Genomic DNA, 14,297 nt, shown 5'->3' with positions numbered 1-14,297 from the left:
TGCGCTCGTCTGATTCAACGCAACGCAGGTCGGTGCTTGGATGGTGGTCGGCCACGAACATAATTGTTCTCATCACCTCTGTCACCTGGCTACTAAAGTGGGCTTTATACATTCCACCCTTCTTCGGCCCGACCCTGACACTTCGGTAGAGGGTTGCATTAATGCACAATGGGCAGTTTAGAACAAATTTCGGGATAAAATTATTTTTGCAGAAATTGTTTGTTTTTATCGTTTGTAGTAAAGAGTTATGATAGTAAATAACATTTTATATGTAGTTCGCATCCATACCACCAGGTGGCGCTACATAAAATAGTGTTTTAAGGGACCTTTGCTTAATTTTATTAATTTTGTGTGTTTTTTTTCTTGTATTTGTTGTTTCTAATAGTATAAACCATATTAAAATATACTGTAATGTTTTATAATATATGAACAAAACATAATAATTTTGAATAAGATAATATTTTCTGTTTTGTATAGAACAATTGTAGCTAATTTTCATCACTTTTACTCACAGGTAGTACAAATATTAAAATTTTACATACACAACTTAGGTGGATGCTATTACAAGCTTCTGACGTCTTGTTCACATTTCTAGAGACATGAATAAAGGCATTTAAATAATTCGCTAGAGCAGGTACATTGAAATAAAGTAGTTCCCAAATTCGTCATGAAAAGCAGCTCATATTGTTAGTCTTTGAATATTCATCCTATACTTTTCCAAGTCCTGTACTGCCTTCAGAAGGGGTAATAAAACTAAACATTGTATGTTCTTGGTTTTACAACTATCCGAAAAAATCAGAGTTCAACGATAGCTACAAACAAAGTATTTACTTCATTAGTAAAGTTAAACTCTGTCTTTGTTTTAGTGCGTGTAGCTACTGATATTGAATTGGTTAACGAATCAGAGGAATACAGCTCATTATACAAAATGTCCTTCTGGATGCATTTTCTTTCTTGCAAAATATTCTTTGTAGCATACTCCCCTATATCCTTATATTTAGTTTGTCATGACTTTTGGGAGTTTCTTCTCCCAAAGCGCCAATAGATGCTGGTGCATTCATAACGTTTTCCTGTTATTCGTATAATTTCAGAATTATTTTCCTTACATCCGTCTATAATCTGGAGTAGGACCAAAAGTTATTTGATTCTAATTTGCTTCATTATATTTAATAATAAAGTTAGGTTAGAATAGAAATTTACATATTAGATAAGTACATGAGCTGAAACTAAGATACACAGCTTCGTAATGGAAATTAAAATCACGTAGAATATAGTTTTGTAGAATACACTAAATACGCTACACTAGGCTCCTATGGAGCCGCCTAGTTGCGCATTTGTCTGTTTTTAGAAAAAGTTGATGTGATAAAACTTCAATAAAAATCCGAGCCCACCCGGAATAAGGTGCACAAAGCCGAGCAAGGAAATGTGCTTCGGCCAGCCCATAGATATTAAGAAATACAATAGAACCATCAATGTTAGATTTAAGTCTAGTCCATAATGATACGGCCAACCTGGCCGTCCTTACGAGAAATAAAAAAAAAAAAAAACTTCAATAAAATTCGCGTTCGCAAACTTTCGCAGAATATTTCTTCACAGATTGATAGTATATATATTACACTATTATGTGACATATATGAGACAACGCCACTCTACGCCACTTCAATAATGGCATCATGTCAAAAATTAAAATGATGAAATTTTTTAGCAAGTTTCTTCAGTTATTATCGTTTATTTTTGCATAAAATTAACTTAACTCAAAATCTTTAATGGATTTTTAAAGCTGACTAAATATCCTTTTTAAAATATCTAAACTTATCAAAATCGGTTTATATTTGAAAAAGTTACAAAGGTTCAAAATTTTCCAAAAAAGTGAAAAAATTTCTGCGTTTTTTAAACAAATCTCGACTTTGAAAGGTCTTTTCTAGAGAACCAGAAAAGATAAAGAGCTCATATTTGGTATTTTTCTTAGTTTAACCCTTAGTATTAAAACCTATTATTTGGAATTGCGCTATTACAAAGTTGATTTTTTGAATTTCATCCCGGCAAATGCCCATTGTGTAATGGTCGATTAGCTGCATCCCAGCAACATTTATCAGATCGTTTATCGTCACACTGTTTTGACATGAGAGCACGTATCGCTAACGTTGTTTCGTGCGATCAGGCTATTTTGTACTCTCCAGTATAGGCGATGCTGGAAGTAGCAGTAGTTGAAGTAGTAGTTGGGCAAGGACACTTGTGGGACGAAATACAATACCGAAAGCCTATTTAGAAAGAGATAAAGCTTATATGACTTCATTTGTTTTTACAATATAGTTCTATTTTTCTTTATTTTTGTATGTTTTTTTTTTGAAACCTTACATTGAACATGTGGGACACTCTCTGGCGATTAAAATTGATCGGTTAGTAATGTTATTTGCTTAAATACGAGGCATGTACCGAATTGTTTATAGTAAGCCAAATAGTAAACGCAATATTTGATTTCGTACACCAATTGTTACAAAAGTTACACCAATACATTAACTGCGCCATTTTTTATCGTTGTTTATAAACAAAACATCTACTCTTTCAAGCTGATCCATATGCTTTGCATACTCGTTCTAAACCTTTCTCTATTGGCTATTACACAACTCATAAAATAAACCATGCTTCCGAAGCTTTGCTGCAGTCGGTAATTTCGTCATATCAAGAGCTGCTGTTGCTGCTGCTACTGCTAGTTCTCTTGATTCATGTAGGCCAGTCGCCAGTCGTTTGGTGTTTCATTAAACTATTTTTAAATACACCGGCTTCATATCCGCAAACCAAGCCACCTCTCCATGGCTATTGTTCGGGGTTGCACCCTCCTTGCACGTTAGCCAGTATGTGTCCATCAGGCCCTTGCCCTGGGAAGCAAAGAGACGCAAATGGTAGATATGTATCAATGGTTGATAATATCGAATTTTCTTTTCCGTTCGTTAGTCGCACCATTCGCTTACCTTTACATCGATCAATCCACGGTGTTCCGTTTTGAATCCTCCCACCTTAACCAGCGCTTCGTTCATTTCGGCAGAAATGTGAATTTTTAGAGCTGTGAAAAGAAATAAAGAACAAATTGGACACACAAAAGGTTGGAATGACGTGGGAGGTAGATATTGTAAAAGAAGCGTAGCGACAATCCCAACCTTCGCCCGTAGACTCCATGCGGGAGGCAGTATTAACCGTATCGCCAAAAAGGCAATATCTTGGCATTTTTGTACCAACAATACCAGCTACCACAGGTCCTGTATGTATGCCGCAGCGTATTTGTACCGGTTCATTGGCCCTGCAAGAATAAGATCGAGAGCACTTTGTTTTTGTTTTGTAACTAGTAGTGTTGTTACTCTGTGAGGTGCCAGGCGCCTCCATCGTTAAATTATGAGAGCTTTGCACTAATGTTCAAAAATAAATTGAATCCATATCTTTGGCAAATGTGTCGCAATATGTATCATTTTTTTAAATTACATCCGTCCCAGGGGTAGGGTAGTGTACAGAAGACAAAAATACAAAATAAGTAATATGTAAAGCCTGTAATGTGTATTTGAGCTTACAGCTACTGCAAGACGATACGGATGGAAATTGAGCCATGGCAGTCTGGCAGTCTCCCGTTAGAATATTCGGTTGTCGACTGGCATTATGACAAATGTGTTTATAACGCATTTATTGTCAGCAAACTCAAGAGTTTTGTAATACCAGCAAATATATTGTCAATACTTAAAGTGCAAAATTGTAGTCACTCTTCCTGCGTTGTAAAAAGAACAAGACGATGTACTTTGCGGTGAGAACGTTACAGTGGCTTACAATTACACTTTTTACAGACTCGCTACAGCAACGCCGGTTCAGCATTAGAAGACAATGCTCTCTCTCTTTTTTCTGCTACTATTCGTTCGGCGGAGAGAGTTTTTAGCGCGGAGTACAGAGTCGAAGAGCGATTATTTTCTCGATCGATCGAATCGTGGCGCTTAACGTGTTAAGTCAAATAGATGCATATGTTGTCCAATTTGAAACAAAGCAAAAATTCATTTGCATGTTTTTCAACTACAGATTGATAATTGCACAAACTAAGCAGAAGTTATTTGTGTTAGTTTTTAGTTATTATATTATATTATATTTATTATGTTATAGTTATTTTATTAGTACGTTTAAAATATACCTGAACATTTCAGAAAGATTAACCATTTTGCATAGATATCTAATACAAGCCTTAAAAATAGCATATTCCTCCACCCCAAGTTCAACATTGGAACCAATCAACCTGTTCACAATTAACAATCATTAGCTGTAGGTCAATCATTACGACACAGATAGATAGTCCATCGAAAACTAGAGCCCACGTTAGCGTAATGCCAAACAAGAAAAAGCAGTTTATGCCGCCGTTCGTTAAGTGCCCCTTCCTGATCCAGCTATTCCCAGGTGTATGTGTGTGTGTTTGCGAAATGCTCTTACTTATGCGGTATGCTGAAGTAGCCGGAAGCATCCAATAGATCCAGAGCCATTGTTGCTATTTCCGCCACATGTTTGTTGCCTGCCGTATTCCATTAAACGTTGCCAGCAAGAAGCCGGATGTGAGGCGATAAAGAGAAAATAACAATCAAGTAAGAAAAAATACAGGTACAAAACAGGACACATTTTTGTTAACGAATCACAATTTGAGTATCTGTTTTGGAAAGCAAAGCTAGCAATGAAGTGTTGGGTACTACCACCGTTTTTCACCGGCAATCCGGAAGCCACCATGTACGAGTCGCCAATGGTTTCGATTTTGTACACATCGTAACACTCAATGCGCTCGTCGAACATCCGGTAGATGGCATTCAGGAAGGAGACCACCTGTCGTCAACGAAAAAAAAAGATTGTCCGAGAAAAACAGCAAGAGACATTTTTGGATTAATATCAGGGACGCCGCAATGGCCACACGAGAAGGGCATCCAAACTATCCTGTCACTGCGGTTGCGTACCTCCAATGGTGTGCATTCCGCAGCAATTTCGGTGAAGCCAACGATGTCGCTGAAAAATATCGTCACTGCCGAGTAGTACTCCGCGGGGACAGTTTGGGCCTGCTTCAGTTGTGTGGCCACCGTTGGTGGTAGCATCTGGAACAGCAGTGAATCGGATTTACGCTTCTCTCGTTTCAGTTCCTTCGCTTTGTGAGCCAGATTAATAGCGTACAGTTGTATGGTTGCGGCCGCATTTCGCACCAGTATGATGATGATTGGAGAAACAATAAGAACGACCACCAGGATGGCAATGCCGAAGGTTTCCATGTTGTCTGCCGACTGGAGTACTTTCTGAACTTCATTGCTAGAGGCCACCGACCGGCATCAAAAGACAGAGCAAAGTAAAACATGTTAGTAATACCGAGGGAAATCACTGACTGCATGTATAAGCCTCAAAGAAGAGCGGAGCATGCGACAAATCTCCCGAAATGTTTAAAACAGTATGCAATTTTAAAAATCAACTTAAAGATTTGTATCATGCCTACAGTAGTAACAGAAAAAAAAGAAACATACAAACATCAATACAACGATACGAAACGACCTCCACCACGAACCGTATGATCGACCGCAACGCTCTCTGCAGCTTCCGCAGTTCGTCAATGTAATACGCCATAGACTCGTAGTACGAACGTGCATCTGCCACGTTTCCTTCTCGTCGCAAGTTCTTCTGGATGGTTTTGCTCCACTGGGTTATGTTGCCGTAGCTTCGCATCGTGAGTGTGATGTTCCGATAGATCACTTTCAGCGATGGAACAAAATGAAGCGATCCATTCAACAGGTCCCGCCCGAGGATATCATGCTGCACGTACTTGATGTATGAATCGGGCTTGAGATATCCACGACCATAGTAATTGATACCGTACACCGAAGATATGTCCAAGCTTTCGATGCTACGAAGCAAATTTTTGAAGCTCAACAGAAACCGCCACACCCCGCTTTTGTTTGCGTCCTTTATTTGATTGGTAAGATGCTCCAACAGTGCTGCGTTAGCGGTCGTGTACCATCGCAAAATCTGCGGCACTGTACTATCCTCGGTACTGATGTTGGCGCGAAACTCCTGCAGTGTCTCGCGGAATTCGCTCATGTTAAGCCACGTTACCTCACCGTTGTTTGGTTGAATAGTGCGTATCGAAATGTCAGGCCAGGACGACATGTTGTCCAGTGCCAGATCTGTTTCGAAAAACGTGTCGTTCAGATTCCTTCGCAATGTCATCCCGTTCGTATAGATGTAGAATGCCACGTCGGAACGTTCTTGCTGCAGGCGCGTCACGACCTTTCCCAGGTCCGTCGCCATGGTAACTTGGTTTTCGATCTCTGTCACCTCCATGCGGTAGCTAACGATCTCGATCATCTCGTAGGAAGTTTGCACAATCAGTGCCAGGATTGGTATAAATGGAAGAATGATCATCTGCATTTGCTGCAGTTGGCGACCCCGTTTGAAGGCCGGATTCTTCGCTTCCGCACTGCAGCACATGTTTCCATGATAGTGCTGCTGTGTGCTGATGTCTTCAGAGCTGATCGATTTGATCGAAGAGCTATCGGTGTGATGTGCTCGAGGTTTCATTTTTCTAAAATAGAAAGATAATTTTATGAGCAACATTGTTTTTAATTCTGTTTCCAAATAAGTACATTGGAATCCCGCACAACGAGTTTAATCCGTTCCACTAACCTACTGGTTATGCGAAAAACTATGTTATGCCAGAGGATCTTCTTTTCCAGACGATTTGTGTGAAAAGTGAGATAATCGGTTGCAGGACCCAAAAAATTCTGGTATAAAAATGAAAAATGTCTTCATAATACTAGCAATTGGTAAAACATGCGTTGATCAAATCTTAGGTGATGAAACGCAAGAAATACTCATGAATATATAACACACTTATTTCAACCGATTGTGATCTTGATTCCAGAAAAATGAAGATCCCAGAAAATGTATCCTAAACACGAATCATATTGCTCGTTATTCAAGTTTTACTCGTTGAAAGAGGTTTTAGAGAGTATTTTTTATTTGCACGTTATATAGTTTTTTTTTCAACAAGTATGATTTTGCCGCAAGCCTTTAAATCATCTTGAATCACTATCATTTGGATCATCATACATTTGACAAATGGTAACATTACTCTAAATATTACTTCCAAATACTCAAGATGTGCCTAAGTAACGAAAGTACAAGTACAAGCACAGGCTTTACTGTTTATCATCTTTAGTAACTAGGGTACTTTGTCAATTGTTTAACACATAAAGGTTTTATACCTTGCGTGAAAGTGAACGTGAAATTTTGGTTATTTTGCAATATTTCATTAAATATTTATCATAATATGGCTTATCGTACACCAAAAGAAAGGATATTCAATTTCAAAACTATTTATCTGGTAAAATATATTGAAATAATGAATTAAATACATTTCCTTGCGATTCCTCGCTGGATTTTTTCACCGTGAACAAAACGGGAATCCCAAGGGAATGCATTTAATTTATTAATTTAAGTATTATGATAACATATAATACTTAAATTAATAAATTAAATGTATATTAATGAATAAATTAAATGTTAAAAGTAAATATTTTTAATTTTTATGATGATTTTAATTGCGTCTGATGAGTTTTTATAAGTTATAATTAAGTTATCTCCGGTCTCATGATACAGTCGTCAACTCGTACTACTTAAAAACATGCCCGTCATGGGTTCAAGCCCCAAACAGACCGTGCCGCCATACGTAGGACTGACTATCCTGCTATGGTGGGAAATTAATAAGTCACTGAAGCCCACAAGTGGTAGACAGGCCTTGACCGACAACGGTTGTTGAGCCAAAGAAAGAAAGAATTAAGTTGTATTTTTGGTGAACTTTTTTTTATTCAAGCATTACATAATTAGTCAGTTGTCATACTTGGAATAAAAATCATTCAAATTTTATTCATCACATAGAAATATAAGGATGTAATGAAAAATAAAAATAAATCAGATTAAAAACAGATTACATAAGCATATTATTATTATTTATTAAAAATGATGAAAATTATGAATAAATAAAGAAAAAGTGAGAAATGAGAATGAGACATTTTTTAATGGTTACTTTAGTGTAAATTATATAAATTGAATTTAATATTTTTTTATGACCATCTTATCCATTAAAATGTCTTTAGCTAGAATGTAAACACGTTTTATAACATTAGCATTTAAAAATATTCATTGAAAAAGTGTTCTAAGTTAAATGTAGAACTTTTAAAAAAGCTCTATTTGTTTATTGTTATCCTGATTCGCACCACGGATATGAAATGCTTTAATCTTCGTATTTTTTTCGTTCTCCATCAGCAAACACATCACGTCCTTGAAATAGGAAAAAAATTAATGTATGTTAGCAGGATGTAGGATTTAAAAAATCTCCTCACCATAGTATATGTACATAAGAGTCGCTGCGTTAGTTGAGCTACACAATATGACAGAAGCTACCGTCCTCAGGAGATAATCGAGGGGCAGCGCGGGAACGCAAGGATGAGCATAGGCCTCGAGGTCGGTGTCAAAAAAGCCTGTGATGCCAATGTGGAAATTTTATCGTGTACCATCCCCCCACCATTCCGTGACTTTTTTTTCCAGGGTTAATGAAGCGATTTGGTTTCAATTTTCTCGCGGCACAACAATGCCCAAAATATATTCCATTCCATATATTCCAGCTGAGCGCAGCGCAGCAAGTAAGATTGGTAGAAAGATCTTCCGGAGTCTTATATACTGATATCATACGGTATCAGATTCCCGAATTGTGTTTTTTGTTACATTGATGCTATTGCTTCAATCCTGTGCTCAATTTTCAGGTTATTTATGGATTAAGAAAAGTTTATACTGCTCGAATTCGACATGTAATCTAATGAAATCTTTGATATACTGTTCAAAGTGCTTACTAAATCTGTTAGGATATTACCTATTAAACATGTGTGCTACAATCGACACGAAATACGCATTATTTACAGCGTTCATATAAGAAAAAGTACATTGTTTTAAATGACTTTTGTTGGCGTTTTGCAACATATCTTAGTTGGTTCTGATATGAGTTTCTTTTAAAAGGAAAACAGTATTATCCTACAAACAGCGCCGCTTTGTCTAGTCATAAAATAACGCAGTATGAAAAAACGTTAATACCACCAAATTTCACTCCTTTTCCTATGACACATGTGGTTCGAAAACATACGGTACCACAACGTAGGCCCATGGAAAAAAGTTTATCACCTTTCCATGATCTACCCTATACGCAGCGTAATTATTCCGTACAAAGGGTGGTAGCCTTCGAAAACGATAGGTCAGCATGAATTGGTTCATGATGGATGTTTATCGCTCGTTGCTTGTAGGAAGGCGCGCTTTGGCGTGCTCGTTCATAAAGGATTCTCTTGGCATGGAAAATGTCAACAACATAAAGTGTATTTTCAGTTTCCAAAGATGTCAACACGATGCTGTTTGTTCAATGCCACGACTGGGATGGCAAAATCTAATTACAAGCGCTGTCCGCAAAAGTCTAGAAAATCACGAACATTCGCATGAATAAGCTTCCGCAATCTAGGGCGTGTTGTTCGATTAATTTATATCACAGTTGTAGTGCTTCCCGTAAACTCCTTAATTTGTTCATGGCAGGGTTATTGCAGCAAAAGGTAAATTATATATACTTAGCTTGGTTTATATTGCTTTTAACAATTCAGAAAGAGTGAAAACTTTGTCGAACAATTATATCCCTAAGTTGCACATCAAGCTGCTCTACATCCCTAACATTAACGTACATTCGAGCCTATTTGACCAAAGGTCAAAGATTGTACTATCTCGGGTCATCTATGAGTAAAAAAACCTTTGCAACAACCACCTTCCACAGTTATGTCTAAGACCTCCATCAATCTCACTTGAAAAACGTAATCCCTAGCATTTCAAAACATGAGCTGAAAGAACAACTCAGAACCATGCCTCTCCTCTCAATGCGTTTATGCGTGGAATGCAAAAAAAAATCAGGCTCTCACCAGAATTAAACCATCCCATGGAAGCATCCCGATGGAGAATTGCAAAGAAAAGATCGCAAGGGTCGGAAAGCTAATCGCAAAGTGTCACCGTAAAGAAAGCCGGAGGAAGAGATAAATTTAATTAATTCGTTGTCTAGCTGATTCTTCTTTATCTCTGTTACCACTTTGTGGGATTTGCCCAGTGTTGCGCCCATATCCACAGAGCACACTGAGCAGGCACGAGTTTTGTCTTCTAAGCTAACACGCTTTCCGATCTAAACCAAGGTGGTGGTCGTTATTCCGACGTCGAAGATGGTATACTGGGCGAGACTCGATTCATTTTATGCTCCACAGGTAATAAACATTGATGGACCGCGTAAAGAAAGTACACCACACCAACGACTAACCCGACATTCACTCGGTCCCCGTTCAAACGTCCATGATGATGAGTAATATTGCACCGTGAGTGGTGCAGTGGTAGAAGTAAACTGTTGCGTTAGCCAAGACGTGCCTACTGGTTCAATGCACAATTGCAGCTCTAATCGTGGAAAATAGTGGAGCGGATAGCGATAGTGTTATATTTGCCAAGGCGCAAATAATCATCATCGACAGTTTGATGAAAAAGAAATGAAATTATGATGCATGGTGGGGGAAGAGTCCAGCATGAAGCCCGGACACTGCTGGATAGATTGGTGCATAAAACACTGCAAACACGCGATAAATAATCCTATCGTATTAGCGTACCCAGGAGCCCATAGATAGTGTCCAGAACGTGTTCGATATTTATTTTAGTAAGCTAAAGGGCAACAGGTTGTAAATTGCTGCTTTTAAAGTAATTGAGTGCGATAATTAACGGAGTAATTTAAAAAAATAAAACTTTGAGCAACAGTTTCATGCAACGTCCAATACAAAAATGGTGTGGATTGTTGTAACTAATTCGTGTGAGTAATTTGTTGAATATATTTTTTTTATTTATCGTAAGGACGGCCTGGTTGGCAGTATCATTAATTTGTTGAATATTTAAACTATCAAAAATAAACATTAAATTAAAAAAATGAGGAGACGAAGTGTTTATCTCTGAATAGGATGATCCTATTTATCGCTGGATTGCTGATCGAGTTGCATCCGAGATATAGAACGAACTATTGAAGCGATTTATTTTTTCTGATAAAAAATCAGAACAATACACCTAATGTAACAATACAATTTTTATCTTGCGCACCAGTTTATGCTATAAGTGTTTATCGAGTTTTTTTATCCAAATAGTTATTCAAATCTATTAATTTAATATATGCATCAACATTTCTTTGTAATACATAACTTAAACATAAAGCATTTTGTTTGTTTTTGTTTCCAGCAAAAATAATACCACATATTTCCATACTATTGACATATTTAGTGTTGCACGCCAACTGATTGATGTAAATGATAGTTTTGATTTTGCTTTAGATGACTAAGATGTATGGATTGTAAACGTCAATGGATACCACATATCTGAATTTTCAATATATTCTTTCAAGAAAGTGTTTCAAAAGCGCAATTTTACGAACGTATTGAACATTTCACTCATTCTTGAAGAAAAAAATAATACTACAATCAGTATAATATTAGAAGATCTCTTCTTTCTAAAATTACTTCTTTCGTTTTGATAGCTGGTACAGATTGAATAACACAGAACATTCATTTGGCCGAAGCCATGTCTTCAAATTATTATATTCAACATAACTTGTGAATGAATGATAAATTACTTTGTAGAAATGTTCAACATGCTGTAAACACTATTCTTTATATACACTTTATCCTATATATTGCCAAAAATATCTACAACAATTAAACTATGCGATAGTTACACTTGAAGCTAATCCCGGACTTTGGTTAATTTTCAGTTTTCAGTTAATCTTTGCTATTGAAACACTATCAGTTTTATTTTTTGTACGAAGTTCAAGAAACGATGTTACGTGGCTTTTTGTTGCACATTGAACAATAAATGTCGAAATAGATCTTTTATCAAACGAAGAATTCATGAAAAAAAAAATATCGTGAGAAGAAGAAAAAACAATGCAAATGACACAAATGCATCCTACCCACCTAAAGTAGATTTACCGAAGAATCACCGTTATGGTAACGATAACGGTTTCCTATTTTGAGACCGTGTCTTGCGTGCCGAATGTGGTTGGAACGTGTAGAAACCAAACTGTAATCCTTCGCCTGCTTCTCACCACCGTATTCTCCGGGGACAGTTTTGTTGAAACGTATTACATATTTCACGCCACGCGGTATAGCACAACGGCACCGGCATCGAGGAGGCACGTCGCGTACCTATCGTACCGTCACACTGATCACTCACCGTCTCGTTTGCGTTCGTGCACTTGCTTGAATATAGAATTTGAATGACTATGAAATTAGATTAGATGAAACGACACTGCTGCCGGCTGCCTTGAGATGAGATAGCAACTGATATGGAAGCGATCCCGCTGGCTAACCATAGCGTTAGGACCAACCGATCCGAACTCACTGGACGCGTGCGGATGACTGACTATGCCAGCGGACTCGTCGCGTAGTAAAGACATCTTCATCTCAAACCGAGGTGACGAGGATAGTAAATGTGCCCACCGAAACACTACACGAGTTCGCCACCAGTTGATCACAGTACACCGGTAGGCGGTTCATAGGACTACGTGGACTAACACACAAACACACAAATACATAAATACTCACACACAGACACCCACATTGGTCGGCACCAATCGACCGTTAGACTGTGTGACAGCGTGCGGCGCGCGCGTTACTCCCGACCTAGGACGACAGGATAACGAACACGCCGACGACGGCGACTAGTGTAGACACTGTCGCGGATAGGACCATCGATGTACTACCACCCCGCGGTACTTTTCGTTATTTGTGGAGCCATTGTGTGTGTGTGTGTTGTCCGACCCACGGTAGGGAGATGACAGGGACGCAGTTACGAATACGGAAAAACAAATTCATCAACGAGCCAGAGGACAACGACTGCATTCGGCAGCAGTGAGTGGTTGTTCTGGTGTGAAGCAGTAGTTGGAATATTTTTATTTTATCTTGCTATTTCATCACCGCTGATGGAGCCTTTCGCAATGCGTTTTGGGCTTCCTCCTTGCGGTATACTGTCCACATGTCTGTGGAGTGGGTCGATACTGGTACTGGTATAAGAGGTGGTGTAACCATTCAGCGATTCTGCTATCGCAGTGAAGCTATTTTTATCGCCTTACTGAAAAGCTTTGGGAAGCAGCATGGAAGCAGTTATGTTTGTATGTTTGCACGAAACGCCACCACATTTCTTCTTGGGACAATTTATTCTTTTGTCTGCAAAAGGCCAATTTTGCGGGATGGGAAAAGTGTGGGAATCTTTCATCAGGCCGATTCGCAAATCACAGGGTAACTGTGATAAAAGTGCCTAAAAGATCGTTGTCGTAGTTGTAATTTTGCATTTAATAAATTACACAATGATACTTCAATTGCACTGTACATGAAATGATAAACAATAGTGCTATTGTGTTGTTTGGTTTGTCTGCTAACTGTTTGCTACATGGAGAACAAACTAAAATAGCCCCCCGGTCGTCCGGTAATTTATCGTATACGGTTTACGGTTCACTTGCTTCACTAAAGTGTAGCTGTCGATGTAAATAAATTTGAGCTGATGTGTCTTCGTGCATGCTTGGCTGTGCGGTGAAACCATACATCCATAATTGACACACGCTGCTGTGTGTCTGGTAATATTGCACGCCCTGCTGCAAGAAAGGAAATAATTGACCCAACCGAGCATACCATTTCATCGGTGAACATGTTGCCCAGGCGGCCGTATGTGTTTTTGCCCATGTATTTGTGGTTTTTGTATTACGTCACCTATTTCGGTGCCGGTGGTAAAGGCATGCACACAAAAACACTCCGTGGAAAAATCGCGGAAACAGATCACTACTCATATCATTCGAGAAGAAAACCATAAATCATGACACCACGCGTATTACCATACCCTTCGGTAATCCGTTTGGCCCCCGGGTGATGATTTATCGTCCATCGCTCTTCTCCGTTTCCGCCAAAGGAAAGTGAGATATACTCGTCCAAGCGATTGCGTTACGGAGTGAAACGCTGGCGAGAATCCTTGCCAATGCAAATCACTAAACGGGGTTCTTCGTTAAAAAAGCGTGCCGCCTGTCTGGTGGATCTGGTGGGTGAAACGAAGATGTTTTTGTTTGTATATTCAACTCATAACCATACACTACAATTGGTTCGAGTGTGGTAACCGTTGTTTATGTCGGTTTTTTCATCAATACTTGTAGCGTTATT

At 38.5% G+C, this 14,297-nt stretch overlaps 1 protein-coding gene across 7 annotated transcripts; it reads right to left on the bottom strand.

The window, feature by feature from the left end:
* Nucleotides 1-1,731: 1,731 nt before the first annotated feature.
* On the bottom strand, nt 1,732-12,779 carry LOC121603428. 7 transcript variants are annotated; one of them, XM_041932100.1, is made up of 9 exons: nt 12,696-12,779; nt 12,066-12,349; nt 5,561-6,574; nt 4,968-5,310; nt 4,713-4,839; nt 4,459-4,537; nt 3,159-3,298; nt 2,973-3,064; nt 1,732-2,879 (listed from the first exon to the last, which is right to left on the bottom strand). In XM_041932100.1, the coding sequence occupies exons 3-9, from the start codon at nt 6,568-6,570 to the stop codon at nt 2,760-2,762; spliced, it is 1,911 nt and encodes a 636-aa protein (XP_041788034.1). In that variant the 5' UTR covers nt 6,571-6,574; nt 12,066-12,349; nt 12,696-12,779; the 3' UTR covers nt 1,732-2,759. The 7 variants fall into 7 exon arrangements, with proteins under 7 accessions (XP_041788034.1, XP_041788033.1, XP_041788032.1 ...); XM_041932099.1 differs by having other exon boundaries at nt 12,066-12,371; nt 12,696-12,713; XM_041932098.1 differs by lacking the exon at nt 12,696-12,779 and adding an exon at nt 12,461-12,491 and having other exon boundaries at nt 12,066-12,371.
* Between the last annotated feature and the right edge of the window lie 1,518 nt (nt 12,780-14,297).

Source organism: Anopheles merus, chromosome 2R (genome assembly GCF_017562075.2).
Source record: "Anopheles merus strain MAF chromosome 2R, AmerM5.1, whole genome shotgun sequence".
In the NCBI taxonomy this organism is placed as follows: Eukaryota; Metazoa; Arthropoda; class Insecta; order Diptera; family Culicidae; genus Anopheles; species Anopheles merus.
The sequence above is the reverse complement of the archived record's forward strand: the minus strand, read 5'-3'. Positions and strand labels throughout refer to the sequence as shown.